We start from the raw sequence: 18,564 nt of genomic DNA on the forward strand, positions 1-18,564 counted from the left end.
AGAACCCAGGTTTAGTACGCAGAACTACCTTGTCTGAGTGAAAGATCAGATAAGGAGAATCACAATGTAGGGCTGATAACTCAGAGACTCTTCGAGCCGAGGAAATAGCCATTAAAAATAGAACTTTCCAAGATAACAATCTTATATCAATGGAATGAAGGGGTTCAAACGGAACACCCTGTAAAACGTTAAGAACTAAGTTTAAACTCCATGGCGGAGCAACAGTTTTAAACACAGGCTTGATCCTAGCTAAAGCCTGACAAAAGGCCTGGATGTCTGAATTTTCTGACAGACGCCTGTGTAACAAGATTGACAGAGCTGAGATCTGTCCCTTTAATGAGCTAGCCGATAAACCCTTTTCTAAACCTTCTTGTAGAAAAGACAATATCCTAGGAATCCTAACCTTACTCCAGGAGTAATCCTTGGATTCACACCAGTATAGGTATTTACGCCATATTTTATGGTAAATCTTTCTGGTAACAGGCTTCCTAGCCTGTATCAGGGTATCAATAACCGACTCAGAAAACCCACGTTTTGATAAAATCAAGCGTTCAATTTCCAAGCAGTCAGCTTCAGAGAAGTTAGACTTTGATGTTTGAATGGACCCTGAATCAGAAGGTCCTGTCTTAGAGGTAGAGACCACGGCGGACAGGATGACATGTCCACTAGATCTGCATACCAAGTCCTGCGCGGCCATGCAGGCGCTATTAGAATCACTGATGCTCTCTCCTGTTTGATTTTGGCAATCAATCGAGGAAGCAGCGGGAAGGGTGGAAACACATAAGCCATCCTGAAGTTCCAAGGTGCTGTCAAAGCATCTATCAGAACCGCTCCCGGATCCCTGGATCTGGATCCGTAGCGAGGAAGTTTGGCGTTCTGGCGAGACGCCATGAGATCTATCTCTGGTTTGCCCCAACGTCGAAGTATTTGGGCAAAGACCTCCGGATGAAGTTCCCACTCCCCCGGATGAAGAGTCTGGCGACTCAAGAAATCCGCCTCCCAGTTCTCCACTCCCGGGATGTGGATTGCTGACAGGTGGCAAGAGTGAGACTCTGCCCAGCGAATTATCTTTGATACTTCTATCATTGCTAGGGAGCTTCTTGTCCCTCCCTGATGGTTGATGTAAGCTACAGTCGTGATGTTGTCCGACTGAAACCTGATGAACCCCCGAGTCTTTAACTGGGGCCAAGCTAGAAGGGCATTGAGAACTGCTCTCAATTCCAGAATGTTTATTGGCAGGAGACTTTCCTCCTGACTCCATTGTCCCTGAGCCTTCAGAGAATTCCAGACAGCGCCCCAACCTAGAAGGCTGGCGTCTGTTGTTACAATTGTCCAGTCCGGCCTGCTGAAAGGCATCCCCCTGGACAGATGTGGCCGAGAAAGCCACCATAGAAGAGAGTTTCTGGTCTCTTGATCCAGATTCAGAGTGGGGGACAAATCTGAGTAATCCCCATTCCACTGACTCAGCATGCACAATTGCAGCGGTCTGAGATGTAGGCGTGCAAAGGGTACTATGTCCATTGCTGCTACCATTAAGCCGATCACCTCCATGCATTGAGCTACTGACGGGAGTCGAATGGAATGAAGGACACGGCATGCATTTAGAAGCTTTGTTAATCTGTCTTCTGTCAGATAAATCTTCATTTCTACGGAATCTATAAGAGTCCCCAAGAATGGAACCCTTGTGAGAGGCAAGAGAGAACTCTTCTTTTCGTTCACTTTCCATCCATGCGACCTTAGAAATGCCAGAACTAACTCTGTATGAGACTTGGCAGTTTGAAAGCTTGAAGCTTGTATCAGAATGTCGTCTAGGTACGGAGCTACCGAAATTCCTCGCGGTCTCAGAACCGCCAGAAGGGCACCCAGAACCTTTGTGAAGATTCTTGGAGCCGTAGCCAATCCGAATGGAAGAGCTACAAACTGGTAATGCCTGTCTAAGAAGGCAAACCTTAGATACCGGTAATGATCTTTGTGAATCGGTATGTGAAGGTAAGCATCCTTTAAATCCACTGTGGTCATGTACTGACCCTTTTGGATCATGGGTAAGATTGTCCGAATAGTTTCCATTTTGAACGATGGAACTCTTAGGAATTTGTTTAGGATCTTTAAATCCAAGATTGGCCTGAAAGTTCCCTCTTTTTTGGGAACCACAAACAGGTTTGAGTAAAACCCTTGTCCTTGTTCCGACCGCGGAACCGGATGGATCACTCCCATTAATAATAGATCTTGTACACAGCGTAGAAACGCGTCTTTCTTTATTTGGTTTGTTGACAACCTTGACAGATGAAATCTCCCTCGTGGGGGAGATAATTTGAAGTCTAGAAGGTATCCCTGAGATATGATCTCTAGCGCCCAGGGATCCTGGACATCTCTTGCCCAAGCCTGGGCGAAGAGAGAGAGTCTGCCCCCCACTAGATCCGGTCCCGGATCGGGGGCCCTCTGTTCATGCTGTCTTAGGGGCAGCAGCAGGTTTTCTGGCCTGCTTGCCCTTATTCCAGGACTGGTTAGGTTTCCAGCCTTGTCTGTAACGAGCAACAGCTCCTTCCTGTTTTGGTGCAGTGGAAGTTGATGCTGCACCTGCTTTGAAATTCCGAAAGGGACGAAAATTAGACTGTCTAGCCTTAGCTTTGGCTTTGTCTTGAGGTAGAGCGTGGCCCTTACCTCCTGTAATGTCAGCGATAATTTCTTTCAAACCGGGCCCAAATAAAGTTTGCCCCTTGAAAGGTATATTAAGTAATTTGGACTTAGAAGTTACATCAGCCGACCAGGATTTTAGCCACAGCGCCCTACGTGCCTGAATGGCGAATCCTGAATTCTTAGCCGTAAGTTTGGTTAAATGTACTACGGCCTCCGAAACGAATGAATTAGCTAGTTTAAGGACTCTAAGCCTGTCCGTAATGTCGTCCAGCGTAGCGGAACTAAGGTTCTCTTCCAGAGACTCAATCCAAAATGCTGCCGCAGCCGTAATCGGCGCGATGCATGCAAGGGGTTGCAATATCAAACCTTGTTGAACAAACATTTTCTTAAGGTAACCCTCTAATTTTTTATCCATAGGATCTGAAAAAGCACAGCTATCCTCCACCGGGATAGTGGTGCGCTTAGCTAAAGTAGAAACTGCTCCCTCCACCTTAGGGACCGTTTGCCATAAGTCCCGTGTGGTGGCGTCTATTGGAAACATCTTTCTAAATATTGGAGGGGGTGAGAACGGCACACCGGGTCTATCCCACTCCTTAGTAACAATTTCAGTTAATCTCTTAGGTATAGGAAAAACGTCAGTACTCGCCGGTACCGCAAAGTATTTATCCAACCTACACATTTTCTCTGGTATTGCAACAGTGTTACAATCGTTAAGAGCCGCTAAGACCTCCCCTAGTAATACACGGAGGTTTTCCAATTTAAATTTAAAATTTGAAATATCTGAGTCCAATCTGCTTGGATCAGAACCGTCACCTACAGAATGAAGCTCTCCGTCCTCATGCTCTGCAAGCTGTGACGCAGTATCAGACATGGCCCTAGAATTATCAGCGCACTCTGTTCTCACCCCAGAGTGATCACGCTTGCCTCTTAGTTCTGGTAACTTAGCCAAAACTTCAGTCATAACAGTAGCCATATCTTGTAATGTTATCTGTAATGGCTGCCCAGATGTACTAGGCGCCATAATATCACGCACCTCCCGGGCGGGAGACGCAGGTACTGACACGTGAGGCGAGTTAGACGGCATAACTCTCCCCTCGCTGTTTGGTGAAATTTGTTCAATTTGTACAGATTGGCTTTTATTTAAAGTAGCATCAATACAGTTAGTACATAAATTTCTATTGGGCTCCACCTTGGCATTGGAACAAATGACACAGGTATCTTCCTCTGAATCAGACATGTTTAACACACTAGCAATAAACATGCAACTTGGTTACAATCTTATTTAACAAAAACGTACTGTGCCTCAAAGAAGCACTAAACGATTAAATGACAGTTGAAATAATGAACTGAAAAACAGTTATAGCATCACTCTTTAAAAACAACACAACTTGTTAGCAAAGGTTTGTTCCCATTAGTAAAGCAACACTAATTAAATTTTAAACATAAAAATCACAGAGCAACGTTTTAAAACACAGTCACTATATAAATCTCACAGCTCTGCTGAGAGAATCTACTTCCCTTCAAAGAAGTTTGAAGACCCCTGAGTTCTGTTAGAGATGAACCGGATCATGCAGAAAATATAAGTGTAACTGACTGGAAATTTTTTGATGCGTAGCAAAGAGCGCCAAAAACGGCCCCTCCCCCTCACACACAGCAGTGAGAGAGAAACGAAACTGTCATAATCAAAACAAGCAAACTGCCAAGTGGAAAAATAATGCCCAAATATTTATTCACTCAGTACCTCAGAAATGCAAACGATTCTACATTCCAGCAAAAACGTTTAACATGAATTAAATACCTATTAAAAGGTTTAATGTACTTTTACAGAGTAATTCCGGTGAAATACCATCCCCAGAATACTGAAGTGTAGAGTATACATACATGTCATAACGGTATAGCAGGATTTTCTCATCAATTCCATTCAGAAAATAAAAACTGCTACATACCTCAATGCAGATTCAACTGCCCGCTGTCCCCTGATCTGAAGCTTTTACCTCCCTCAGATGGCCGAGAAACAGCAATATGATCTTAACTACTCCGGTTAAAATCATAAGAAAAACTCTGGTAGATTCTTCTTCAAACTCTGCCAGAGAAGTAATAACACGCTCCGGTGCTATTGTAAAATAACAAACTTTTGATTGAAGTTATAAAAACTAAGTATAATCACCATAGTCCTCTCACACCTCCTATCTAGTCTTTGGGTGCAAGAGAATGACTGGAGGTGACGTAGAGGGGAGGAGCTATATAGCAACTCTGCTGGGTGAATCCTCTTGCACTTCCTGTAGGGGAGCAGATAATATCCCAGAAGTAATGATGACCCGTGGACTGATCACACATAACAGAAGAAATAATGCTTAAATCCAGTCCCTCAAACAGAGATAGGTCTGCCCCCCACACAACCTGATCCTAGGTCGGGGCCAACCCCATCACCCTGACTTATTGTCCTGGGAAGCCTTCTTGGGCTGCTTGTTCTTTTTCCACCCTTGGGTGGGCTTCCAGGTGGTCCTGGGAGAATCTGTTTAGGTGCCTGTGCGCTCCTCTGGTTTCTGTTCAGATAAAAGGAACAAAACCGTCCCACCGAACGACCTTTGGACTTAGACTTTTTGTCCTGCAGTAGGAAAGCTCCCTTTCCACCTGTGAATATGGCTATAAAGAGTCCAGACCCAGACTGAACAGAGACTTGCCCTTGAAGGACAAGGATAGTAGCCTGGATTTAGAAACAGAATCTGCCGATTTCAGCCACAAGGCCCTCCTAGCCAGAACTTCAGAGCTAGTGCTTTTGGCATTGATGCAGATAATCTGAAGAATGGCATCCCTAACAAAGGCACTTGCCAAGCTCAGGGATTGTATATGCTCCTGAATCTCCTCAAGAGGAATTTCCACAGTAACCAGATCAACCAAAGATTTACAAAAGAACTTTGCAGCCCCCGTTACTGCAGCAATTCCAATTGCTGGATGGAACAGGGCGCTTGACTGAAGGAATACCCTTCTGAGAAATTAGTCAATCTTTCTGTCTAGAGGATCCTTAAAATAAGCTATCCTCAAACGCAATAGTAGCGCGCTTAGCCAAGGTGGATATTGTGCCATCAACTTTAAGGACACTGTTCAATACCTCTGCGTGAGAATGGGAAATATGAAATAATATTTTAAAAGATGCAGAAGGGATAATGGGGAACCCTAGCTTATCCCATTCCTTGAATAAGATCTCTTCAATGACAGGGGATACAGGAAATACCTCGGGAAGCCTAGGTCTAAAGACCGATTTAAGTCTCTGAACCTGTTCCTCTGGCTGCTTAGGGTAGAAAGAACCTTCTTATGCAGGAGTTGAAGCTGCTCCACCTTGAGCCTAATCGTACCCTCCTCAGAGTCCTCTTCCGACTCTACTTTAGAAGGGTCAGAGGAAGAAAGTTTTCCTTCAGAGCTAACTAAGGGTTCGTCGTCAGAAGGTTGCCCATAACTGTCGGTTGTGGCCTCCACCAGCGCACCTGAGCTAGGTACAGGAGAGCAATGTTCAACTTTTCTTTTTCTCTTCCCTGATACTGGCCTAAAAGCTCAGGGCAGCAGACACAGCAGCCATGAGGTCATTGAGTCAAAGATCTAACCCAAGCCGGAGTTGTGCCTCTCTCCTCACAGCATTGTGTGGCGACCGTGTGGTCGCTTTTGTAGGCTATTGGTCACGGAGATCTGTATCAGCCAAAATTTGAGACGCCACAGTAGAGCCTGCTGGAGACAGGCAACACAGAAACTTGTCTGTGGCCTGTCCGCTTGTGCCTCCTGAATACGATGTCAGTACATATGTTAGGCAAAAATTGCATATTAATAGTATTAATTTTGCAACGCATATGTTTATTATTTTCAATGCCAATAGACAGAAATAGCCCTTCTTTTTGCTCTCCCCCAAATCATCTTAACACAAAAAACACATTCCATAAAAGTAGGCATCAAAAGAATGGAAAGACGCTTAGAGAGCCTCTGTACAAAAACCTTTCTTGAAAAAAAAAATGTATGAGGCAAAGAGATGGGATATTTTAAAAATCTAAACATGCATGTTATGCTCTGTCATCCTAAAAACTAAGCTTATTTGATTATTTAATAATCTGTTAAAATGTCAAAACAAAAATTACAAAAAAGAAATGCATGACTGCTTTCTTACCCCACTTTCGTTTGGTGAAATAGGCATCAGCGCTTGGATCATTGAAATGTCTGCTCATCATGGTCTCACCTCCAGCATGAAAGTCGTAAGCAAACACAAGAGCTGAAAAGGAAAAATGAACATAGGCATTTTGCAAAAACAAAGACATAACACACACAATTAGTGAATACTTACAGTGCTCTCCAAATGCCTTGCTTGTAAACATTTCTCTTAAGGTAACAATGTTGGAGTGCTGAATTTTTTTCCACGTGTCAATTAACGTCATACATTTTGTGTTTACTAGGCGAAAACCTGTGACAATAACATGTTTTAAAAATCCATTTTGAAATGCTACATAAAGCAAAGTAAACGTCTATATTCTTACCCTTAGTTTACCAATTCTATAAAAAAAAAAAAACAAGGCTCAGCATGAAAATCACATCAAACAGTATTATCCAGAAATATCACTACAACCCATGGGCATTAATGAGTAATGAGTACTAAAATGAGTAATCAGTAGACAAAGTTATATTGTTTTCCTGTATCATAATCTAAGCAAACTTACAAAAGGAATCATGATAGTATATGTAAGCGATAAGAAAGGGTGTGCCTTTATATTAGGTAAACTGAATTTTCACAGCAGAGAGAACTCAGGGGTAAGATGTATAGTGAAGCAATGTATGCTAAAATGGAATTTTGAAGTGTTAGTGTCACAAAAAAAACAAAACATAATTTATGCTTACCTGATAAATTTATTTCTCTTGTAGTGTAGTCAGTCCACGGGTCATCCATTACTTATGGGATTATATCTCTTCCCCAACAGGAAGTTGCAAGAGGATCACCCAAGCAGAGCTGCCATATAGCTCCTCCCCTCACATGTCATAGCCAGTCATTCGACCGAAACAAGACGAGAAAGGAGAAACCACAGGGTGCAGTGGTGACTGGAGTTTAATTAAAATTTAGATCTGCCTTAAAAGACAGGGCGGGCCGTGGACTGACTACACTACAAGAGAAATAAATGTATCAGGTAAGCATAAATTATGTTTTCTCTTGTCAAGTGTAGTCAGTCCACAGGTCATCCATTACTTATGGGATACCAATACCAAAGCTAAAGTACACGGATGATGGGAGGGACAAGGCAGGAACTTAAACGGAAGGAACCACTGCCTGAAGCACCTTTCTCCCAAAAATAGCCTCCGAAGAACCAAAAGTGTCAAATTTGTAAAATTTTGAAAAAGTGTGAAGTGAAGACCAAGTTGCAGCCTTGCAAATCTGTTCAACAGAGGCCTCATTTTTAAAGGCCCAGGTGGAAGCCACAGCTCTAGTAGAATGAGCTGTAACTCTTTCAGGAGGCTGCTGTCCAGCAGTCTCATAGGCTAAACGTATTATGCTACGAAGCCAAAAGGAGAGAGAGGTAGCCGAAGCCTTTTGAACTCTCCTCTGTCCAGAGTAAACGACAAACAGGGAAGAAGTTTGACGAAAATCTTTAGTTGCCTGCAAATAGAACTTCAGGGCACGGACTACGTCCAGATTATGCAAAAGTCGTTCCTTCTTTGAAGAAGGGTTAGGACACAATGATGGAACAACAATCTCTTGATTGATATTCCTGTTAGAAACTACCTTAGGTAAGAACCCAGGTTTAGTACGCAGAACTACCTTATCTGAATGAAAAATCAGATAAGGAGAATCACAATGTAAGGCAGATAACTCAGAGACTCTTCGAGCCGAGGAAATAGCCATCAAAAACAGAACTTTCCAAGATAACAGCTTGATATCAATGGAATGAAGGGGTTCAAATGGAACGCCTTGCAGAACGTTAAGAACTAAGTTTAAGCTCCACGGCGGAGCAACAGTCTTAAACATAGGCTTAATCCTAGCCAAAGCCTGACAAAAAGCCTGAACGTCTGGAACTTCTGCCAGAAGTTTGTGTAGAAGAATAGACAGAGCAGAAATCTGTCCCTTTAACGAACTAGCAGATAAGCCCTTTTCTAAACCCTCTTGTAGAAAAGACAATATCCTAGGAATCCTAACCTTACTCCATGAGTAACTCTTGGATTCGCACCAATATAAATATTTACGCCATATCTTATGGTAAATTTTTCTGGTAACAGGTTTCCTAGCCTGTATTAAGGTATCAATAACCGACTCCGAGAAGCCACGCTTTGATAGAATCAAGCGTTCAATCTCCATGCAGTCAGCCTCAGAGAAATTAGATTTGGATGGTTGAAAGGACCCTGAATTAGAAGGTCCTGCCTCAGAGGCAGAGACCATGGTGGACAGGACGACATGTCCACTAGGTCTGCATACCAGGTCCTGCGTGGCCACGCAGGCGCTATCAGAATCACTGATGCTCTCTCCTGTTTGATCTTGGCAATCAGTCGAGGAAGCAGCGGAAATGGTGGAAACACATAAGCCATGTTGAAGACCCAAGGGGCTGTCAGAGCATCTATCAGCACCGCTCCCGGGTCCCTGGACCTGGATCAGTAACAAGGAAGCTTGGCGTTCTGGCGAGATGCCATGAGATCCAGATCTGGTTTGCCCCAACGATGAATCAGTTGAGCGAAGACCTCCGGGTGAAGTTCCCACTCCCCCGGATGAAAAGTCTGGCGACTTAGAAAATCCGCCTCCCAGTTCTCCACGCCTGGGATATAGATCGCTGACAGGTGGCAAGAGTGAGACTCTGCCCAGCGAATTATCTTTGAGACTTCCAACATCGCTAGGGAACTCCTGGTTCCCCCTTGATGGTTGATGTAAGCCACAGTCGTGATGTTGTCCAACTGAAATCTGATGAACCTCAGAGCTGCTAACTGAGGCCAAGCTAGAAGAGCATTGAATATTGCTCTTAACTCCAGAATATTTATTGGGAGGAGTTTCTCCTCCTGAGCCCATGATCCCTGAGCCTTCAGGGAATTCCAGACTGCGCCCCAACCTAGAAGGCTGGCGTCTGTTACAATCGTCCAATCTGGCCTGCGAAAGGTCATCCCCTTGGACAGATGGGCCCGAGAAAGCCACCATAGAAGAGAATCTCTGGTCTCTTGATCCAGATTTAGTAGAGGGGACAAATCTGAGTAATCCCCATTCCACTGACTTAGCATGCACAATTGCAGCGGTCTGAGATGCAGGCGCGCAAATGGTACTATGTCCATTGCCGCTACCATTAAGCCGATTACTTCCATGCACTGACGGGTGTGGAATGGAATGAAGGGCACGGCAAGCATTTAGAAGTTTTGATAACCTGGCCTCCGTCAGGTAAATTTTAATTTCTACAGAATTTATAAGAGTCCCTAGGAAGGGAACCCTTGTGAGTGGAAATAGAGAACTCTTTTCCACGTTCACCTTCCACCCATGCGACCTCAGAAATGCCAGAACTATCTCTGTATGAGACTTGGCAATTTGAAAACTTGACGCTTTTATAAGAATATCGTCTAGGTACGGAGCCACCGCTATGCCTCGCGGTCTTAGTACCGCCAGAAGTGAGCCCAGAACCTTTGTAAAGATTCTTGGAGCCGTAGCTAACCCGAAGGGAAGAGCTACAAACTGGTAATGCCTGTCTAGGAAGGCAAATCTTAGGTACCGATAATGATCCTTGTGAATCGGTATGTGAAGGTAGGCATCCTTTAAGTCCACTGTGGTCATGTACTGACCCTCTTGGATCATGGGTAGGATGGTTCGAATAGTTTCCATTTTGAATGATGGAACTCTTAGGAATTTGTTTAGGATTTTTAAGTCCAAGATTGGTCTGAAGGTTCCCTCTTTCTTGGGAACCACAAAGATTTGAATAGAATCCTTGCCCGTGTTCCGTCCGCGGAACTGGGTGGATCACCCCCATTAGTAAGAGGTCTTGTACACAGCGTAGAAACGCCTCTTTCTTTATTTGGTTTGCTGATAACCTTGAAAGATGAAATCTCCCTTGTGGAGGAGAAGCTTTGAAGTCCAGAAGATATCCCTGAGATATGATCTCCAACGCCCAGGGATCCTGGACATCTCTTGCCCAAGCCTGGGCGAAGAGAGAAAGTCTGCCCCCCACTAGATCCGTTTCCGGATAGGGGGCCCTCTCTTCATGCTGTCTTAGGGGCAGCAGCAGGTTTTCTGGCCTGCTTGCCCTTGTTCCAGGACTGGTTAGTTTTCCAGCCCTGTCTGTAACGAGCAACAGCTCCTTCCTGTTTTGGAGCGGAGGAAGTTGATGCTGCTCCTGCCTTGAGGTTACGAAAGGCACGAAAATTAGACTGTTTGGCCTTTGATTTGGCCCTGTCCTGAGGCAGAGCATGGCCCTTACCTCCCGTAATGTCAGCGATAATTTCTTTCAAGCCGGGCACGAATAAGGTCTGCCCTTTGAAAGGAATATTAAGCAATTTAGATTTAGAAGTCACATCAGCTGACCAGGATTTAAGCCATAGCGCTCTGCACGCTTGGATGGCGAATCCGGAGTTCTTAGCCGTAAGTTTGGTTAAATGTATGACGGCATCAGAAACAAATGCGTTAGCTAGCTTAAGTGCTTTAAGCTTGTTCATAATCTCATCCAATGGAGCTGTGCGAATGGCCTCTTCCAGAGACTCAAACCAGAATGCCGCCGCAGCAGTGACAGGCTCAATGCATGCAAGGGGCTGTAAGATAAAACCTTGTTGAACAAACATTTTCTTAAGGTAACCCTCTAATTTTTTATCCATTGGATCTGAGAAGGCACAACTATCCTCCACCGGGATAGTGGTACGCTTAGCTAAAGTAGAAACTGCTCCCTCCACCTTAGGGACCGTCTGCCATAAGTCTCGTGTGGTGGTGTCTATAGGAAACATTTTTCTAAATATGGGAGGAGGGGAAAAAGGCACACCGGGTCTATCCCACTCCTTGCTAATAATCTCTGTAAGCCTTTTAAGTATAGGAAACACGTCCGTACACACAGGTACCGCATAGTATCTATCCAACCTACATAATTTTTCTGGAATTGCAACCGTGTTACAATCATTCAGAGCCGCTAATACCTCCCCTAGCAATATGCGGAGGTTCTCAAGCTTAAATTTAAAATTAGAAATCTCCGAATCCAGTCTCCCTGGATCAGATCCGTCACCCACAGAATGAAGCTCTCCGTCTTCATGTTCTGCAAATTGTGACGCAGTATCGGACATGGCTCTCACATCATCAGCGCCCTCTGTCCTTAACCCAGAGCTATCGCGCTTGCCTCTTAATTCTGGCAATTTAGATAATACTTCTGTCATAACAGTAGCCATGTCTTGCAAAGTGATTTGTAAGGGCCTCCCTGATGTACTTAGCACCACAAAATCACGCACCTCCTGAGCGGGAGGCAAAGGTACTGACACGTGAGGAGAGTTAGTCGGCATAACTTCCCCCTCGTTGTCTGGTGATAATTTCTTTACATGTAAAAACTGACTTTTATTTAAAGTGACATCAATGCATTTAGTACACAAATTTCTATGGGGCTCCACATTGGCCTTCAAACATAGTGAACAAACAGATTCATCTGTGTCAGACATGTTTAAACAGACTAGCAATGAGACTAGCAAGCTTGGAAAATACTTTTCAAATAAATTTACAAGCAATATAAAAAACGCTACTGTGCCTTTAAGGAGCACAAAAAGTTGTCACAGTTTAAATAACAATGAACCAAATTAGTTATAGCAACCAAATTTTCACAGTAAATGTATTAAGTTAGCAAAGGATTGCACCCACCAGCAAATGGATGATAAACCCCTTAATACCCAAAAACGGATAACAATTTAATAATTAACTTTTTTTCACAGTCAAACACACTGTCACAGGTCTGCTGTGACTGATTACCTCCCTCAAAATGAATTTTGAAGACCCCTGAGCTCTCTAGAGACGTCCTGGATCATGGAGGATGAAGTAGGAAGATTGTGACTGAATTTTTACTGCGCAAAAAAGCGCTAAAATAGGCCCCTCCCACTCATATAACAACAGTGGGGAAGCTCAGTTAACTGTTTCTATGCAGAAACAAAAGTTAGCCATGTGGTAAAAATCATGCCCCAATAAGTTTTATCACCAAGTACCTCACAAAAAACGATTAACATGCCAGTAAACGTTTTGAACATACATTTTAAAAAAGTTATGAAGTGTTATTAATAAGCCTGCTACCAGTCGCTTTTACTGCAGTTAAGGCTCATACATTACTTCAGTATTAACAGTATTTTCTTAGTCAAATTCCATTCCCTAGAAAAATACTTCAGTGTACACACACTCATCAGCCTAATACCAGTCGCTACCACTGCATTTAAGGCTGAACTTACATTACATTGGTATCAGCAGTATTTTCTCAGTCAATTCCATTCCCCAGAAAAATAATTTACTGCACATACCTCGTTTGCAGGGGGCCCTGCATGCTATTCCCCTTTTTCTGAAGTTACCTCACTCCTCAGAATGTGCGAGAACAGCCAGTGGATCTTAGTTACGTCTGCTAAGATCATAGAAAACGCTCGAAGTTACAGAACGTTGATCGGAAGAGAGCTCTCCTCCTGAGACCAAAGGCCCTGAGCCTTCTTGGCTCCCCAAACTGCTCCCCATCCTGAGAGACTTGCATCTGTATTCACAATTTCCCAGGATGATCTTAAAAAGGATGTCCCTCGGGACAGGTGACCTGGACAGAGCCACCAAGAGAGCAATTCTCGACTGGTTGTCCAGAGAGATCTGTTGAGACAGATGCGAATGATTGCCGTTCCACTGTCTCAGCATGCACAGCTGTAACTGTTTAAGACGGAACCTGGCAAAGGGAATTATGACCATGCTGGACACCATGAGACAAATCACCTCCATACACTGCGCCACAGATGGCCTTGAGGAGGTCCAGAAGGCAAGACATGCCCAAAAAAGCTTGCAGCGTCTCTGGTCTGAAAGAAATATCCTCATGACTAGTGAGTCCATTATAGTGCACAGGAATTCTACCCTGTTGCTTGTAATAAGAGAACTCTTTTCTAAGTTTATCTTCCATCCATGGGATTCCAAATTTTTTTCTGCTAGATGAAAGGATGGTGCTTGTACCAGAATATCGTCCAAGTAAGGTGCTACTGCAATGCCCTGGGTTCTGGCCACGGCTAAGAGAGGCCCCAGAACCTTTCTGAAAATTCTTGAGGCAGTAGCTAGGCCAAACGAAAAAGCAATAAACTGGAAGTTCTGGTCCAGGAAGGCAAACCTAAGGAACTGAAAGTGTTCCCTGTGGATTGGGACATGAAGGTAAGCATTCTTCAGATATATAGTGGTCATGAACTGTCCCTTCTGAACTAAGGAAAGGATAGACCTTATAGTCTCCTCCTTGAACGAGGGGACGTTCAGAAACTTGTTTAAGCACTTTAGGTCTAGAATCGGGCAGAAAGTTCCCTCCTTCTTTGGGACCACGAAAAGTATGAGTAGTATCCCAAGCATTGCTAGTCTATGGGAACCGGGGCAATGACTCCTAAGGAGAACAGATCCCAAACACACCCCAGAAAAGCATCCCTCTTTTCTGGTTTTGATGACAGATTTGAGAGAAGGAATCTGCCCTTGGGTGAGAGAGACTTGAACAGAATTCTGTAACCCTGAACAATAACCTCCAGAACCCAAGGATCCTGCACATCCCTGAAACAAACTTCTGAAAAGAGTGAAAGTCTGCAACTACCTGATTCATAGACGGACCGTGGGCGACCCCTTCATGTTGATTTAGTCTCAGCAGGCTTCTTGCTCTGCTTGGACTTATTCCAGGACTGAGCCGGCTTCCAAGTCTTAGGTTGCTCGGTCTTAGTGGAGGATTGCAGGCGCTGGGATTTTTCAGAACGAAAATTATTAGATTGTCCCATAGATCTGTTCTTTTTTAGCTTGCGGTAGGAAGACCCCCTTGCCCCCTGTAACAAGGGAAATAATGGATTCCAGGCCTGGACCAAACAAAATCTTACCCTTGAATGGAAGGGAAAGGAGTCTGGACTTGGAAGTCAAGTCTGCAGACCAGTTCTTCAGCCACAGAGCCCGGCGGGCCTGAACAGAAAACCCAGCAGTTTTAGCATTTAAACAAATAATTTGCATATTTGCATCACAAATAAAAGAATTAGCGACACTTAAAGCCTTACTTCTATCAAGAACAATATCGAGGGGACCTTCCACCTCGATCAATTCCGATAAGGAGTCACACCAGTAGGTAGCTGCTTCCGAAACCGCGGCAACTGCCGCTGCTTGTTGAAAGAAATATTGTGAATGTTGAAACATCTTTTTATCCATGGGCTCTTTGAACGACGAACTAGCCTCCAGTGGGATAGTAGTGCGTTTTGCAAGCGTGGAGACAGTGGAGAGAGTCCGGGACAGGGGACAGTTTCTTAAAGGCAGATGAAGGGGTGAAGAAAGAACCAATCCTCTCCCATTCATTCTTAATAATATTTGCCATCTTTACAGGAACAGGGAAGGTCTGAGGAACAACCCTGTCCTCGTAAACTCTATCCAGTTTAGGAATTAAAAGGTTCTTCAGGCAGTTTGGCCTCTGGAACCTCTAAGGTAGCCAGAACTTCCTTTAAAAGAAAGCGCTAGTGCTCCATTCTAAATCTAAAATCTGGTTCCTCTGCAATCGGAGGCTTAGAGGCAGCTGATTCAGACCCAAAAAGTTCACACTCTGAAGTATCAAAAAGAACTTCATCATCAGATAACTGTCTACAGCTATAGCCAATAAACAAGATGACAACCCCTGGGAAGGATAGCAATATTTGACCTTTCACTTAGCAGGGCGAGGTAAAGCACTAATGGCCGCAGACACCGCCGTTTGTAACTGCGCAGTGAAGTCTAGAGGTAAAAGGCCTCCTCCAGATGGAGGATCAGGCGTGCTATGGGAAACTGCATGTGTATTAAGAGATTAAAGCAGGGTATGCACCTCATGGAACAGAGACCCCTCAGAGGTGGAAGGCTCAGTGGTATCAAACATGTTAACCCTTTTGAAAATCACTTTTTCTAGGCAAGTGGAAAATAATTGAGAGGGCGGATATACCTCGGCATTAGTCTTAGGTATAGAGGGAGTACCCTCTAAAATGTCAGAGTCCTCCATAGCTATGGGCTATGTCCTAATATAACAATAATGAATTATATATAAAACGGCACCTTTATACCCCCAATGGCTGGGGCACTCACCACCTCCTATGACCCAGGCACACAGAGTAAATCACTTGTCTCCGATAACTAGCACGATCAGAGAATAGAAAGTGAAACTACGACCACACCCGGTCACATGCAGTGCAACCTAGGACCGCCTCCGCTAAGGAAAAGCGCGCCAAGCTGTAAACCTGTATGTTCCAACATCAGCTTATGAGCCTCAAAAAACATAACACATAACGCGGTATAAACCAAATAAAAAATTATGAGATTAATACCAATAACCGCCCCTCAGAAGATATTAACCCTTGATTCCATACAGATAAAAAGAGCCAAACTGTGACCCTGTCTTCTAGCGTTACCATATGTGTAAAAAATGAAACGATCTTACCGGAATCTATGCTGTGGAACAGAAACACAGCCTCTCAAGTGTGACAGTCTTGTAGCATCGCTCCTGTCATGGACTTGAGTGATGAAAGCAGGCAGTGAAACTCGTCAACACTGATTGCTTAGGAGCTGTTAATACGAGTCTGGATGGTTTCGCAGAAAGACTCTCCCTGCATCTCCAGACCCTAACTTTCGTCAATGCTCCCAATGAGAAGCTGACAAGACTACTTAAAACTCCAGTCCCATTTCAAAGGGTAGATGCCCTTCATAAGGAACTACTCCATATCTTCTGACACTTCTCTGCCAACCTCCAGTGACGAAAGGCAAAGAATGACTGGGATATGAGAGAAGTGGGGGAGGTATTTAAGCCTTTGGCTGGGGTATCTTTGCCTCCTCCTGGTGGCCAAGTTATGTATTCCCACAAGGAATGAAGCCGTGGACTCTCCTCATATTAAGAAGGACATTTTCTTTCAGGATTCAGATAGATAATGACATTTTAAGTAACTTTCTAATTTACTTCTATTATCAATTTGTCTTCAATCTCTTGGTATCTTTTGTTGAAAAGCTGGGATGTAAGCTCAGGAGCCTGCCCATGTTTGAACACTATATGGCAGCAGATTTTCAAAAATGTTTTCCAAATGCAAGAGTACTAGATGGCAGTACTATTTCATGCCATGTAGTTCTCCAGAAACCTACTTAGGCATCTATTCAATAAAGAATACCATGGGAACAAAGCAGATTTGACAATAGTAGTAAAAATGTTTTAAAAACAGAATTTATGTTTACCTGATAAATTACTTTCTCCAACGGTGTGTCCGGTCCACGGCGTCATCCTTACTTGTGGGATATTCTCTTCCCCAACAGGAAATGGCAAAGAGCCCAGCAAAGCTGGTCACATGATCCCTCCTAGGCTCCGCCTACCCCAGTCATTCGACCGACGTTAAGGAGGAATATTTGCATAGGAGAAACCATATGGTACCGTGGTGACTGTAGTTAAAGAAAATAAAATATCAGACCTGATTAAAAAAAACCAGGGCGGGCCGTGGACCGGACACACCGTTGGAGAAAGTAATTTATCAGGTAAACATAAATTCTGTTTTCTCCAACATAGGTGTGTCCGGTCCACGGCGTCATCCTTACTTGTGGGAACCAATACCAAAGCTTTAGGACACGGATGAAGGGAGGGAGCAAATCAGGTCACCTAAATGGAAGGCACCACGGCTTGCAAAACCTTTCTCCCAAAAATAGCCTCAGAAGAAGCAAAAGTATCAAACTTGTAAAATTTGGTAAAAGTGTGCAGTGAAGACCAAGTCGCTGCCCTACATATCTGATCAACAGAAGCCTCGTTCTTGAAGGCCCATGTGGAAGCCACAGCCCTAGTGGAATGAGCTGTGATTCTTTCGGGAGGCTGCCGTCCGGCAGTCTCGTAAGCCAATCTGATGATGCTTTTAATCCAAAAAGAGAGAGAGGTAGAAGTTGCTTTTTGACCTCTCCTTTTACCGGAATAAACAACAAACAAGGAAGATGTTTGTCTAAAATCCTTTGTAGCATCTAAATAGAATTTTAGAGCGCGAACAACATCCAAATTGTGCAACAAACGTTCCTTCTTTGAAACTGGTTTCGGACACAGAGAAGGTACGATAATCTCCTGGTTAATGTTTTTGTTAGAAACAACTTTTGGAAGAAAACCAGGTTTAGTACGTAAAACCACCTTATCTGCATGGAACACCAGATAAGGAGGAGAACACTGCAGAGCAGATAATTCTGAAACTCTTCTAGCAGAAGAAATTGCAACTAAAAACAAAACTTTCCAAGATAATAACTTAATATCAACGGAATGCAAGGGTTCAAACGGAACCCCCTGAAGAACTGAAAGAACTAAATTGAGACTCCAAGGAGGAGTCAAAGGTTTGTAAACAGGCTTAATTCTAACCAGAGCCTGAACAAAAGCTTGAACATCTGGCACAGCTGCCAGCTTTTTGTGAAGTAACACAGACAAGGCAGAAATCTGTCCCTTCAGGGAACTTGCAGATAATCCTTTTTCCAATCCTTCTTGAAGGAAGGATAAAATCTTAGGAATCATAACCTTGTCCCAAGGGAATCCTTTAGATTCACACCAACAGATATATTTTTTCCAAATTTTGTGGTAAATCTTTCTAGTTACAGGCTTTCTGGCCTGAACAAGAGTATCGATAACAGAATCTGAGAACCCTCGCTTCGATAAGATCAAGCGTTCAATCTCCAAGCAGTCAGCTGGAGTGAAACCAGATTCGGATGTTCGAACGGACCCTGAACAAGCAGGTCTCGTCTCAAAGGTAGCTTCCAAGGTGGAGCCGATG

At 43.8% G+C, this 18,564-nt stretch overlaps 1 protein-coding gene across 2 annotated transcripts in view; it reads right to left on the reverse strand.

The window, feature by feature from the left end:
- Nucleotides 1–18,564, reverse strand: part of PAN3 (poly(A) specific ribonuclease subunit PAN3) — a 339,245-nt gene that overhangs the window by 160,940 nt on the left and 159,741 nt on the right. For both annotated transcript variants that reach the window (XM_053708481.1, XM_053708482.1), the window contains exons 11-12: nucleotides 6,965–7,081; nucleotides 6,791–6,892 (exon numbers count right to left, since the gene is read on the reverse strand). In XM_053708481.1, coding sequence (XP_053564456.1) covers nucleotides 6,791–6,892; nucleotides 6,965–7,081 — 219 coding nt within the window. The remainder of the gene's footprint in view (nucleotides 1–6,790; nucleotides 6,893–6,964; nucleotides 7,082–18,564) is intronic.

This window comes from Bombina bombina, chromosome 3, assembly GCF_027579735.1.
Source record: "Bombina bombina isolate aBomBom1 chromosome 3, aBomBom1.pri, whole genome shotgun sequence".
NCBI classification, from domain to species: domain Eukaryota; kingdom Metazoa; phylum Chordata; class Amphibia; order Anura; family Bombinatoridae; genus Bombina; species Bombina bombina.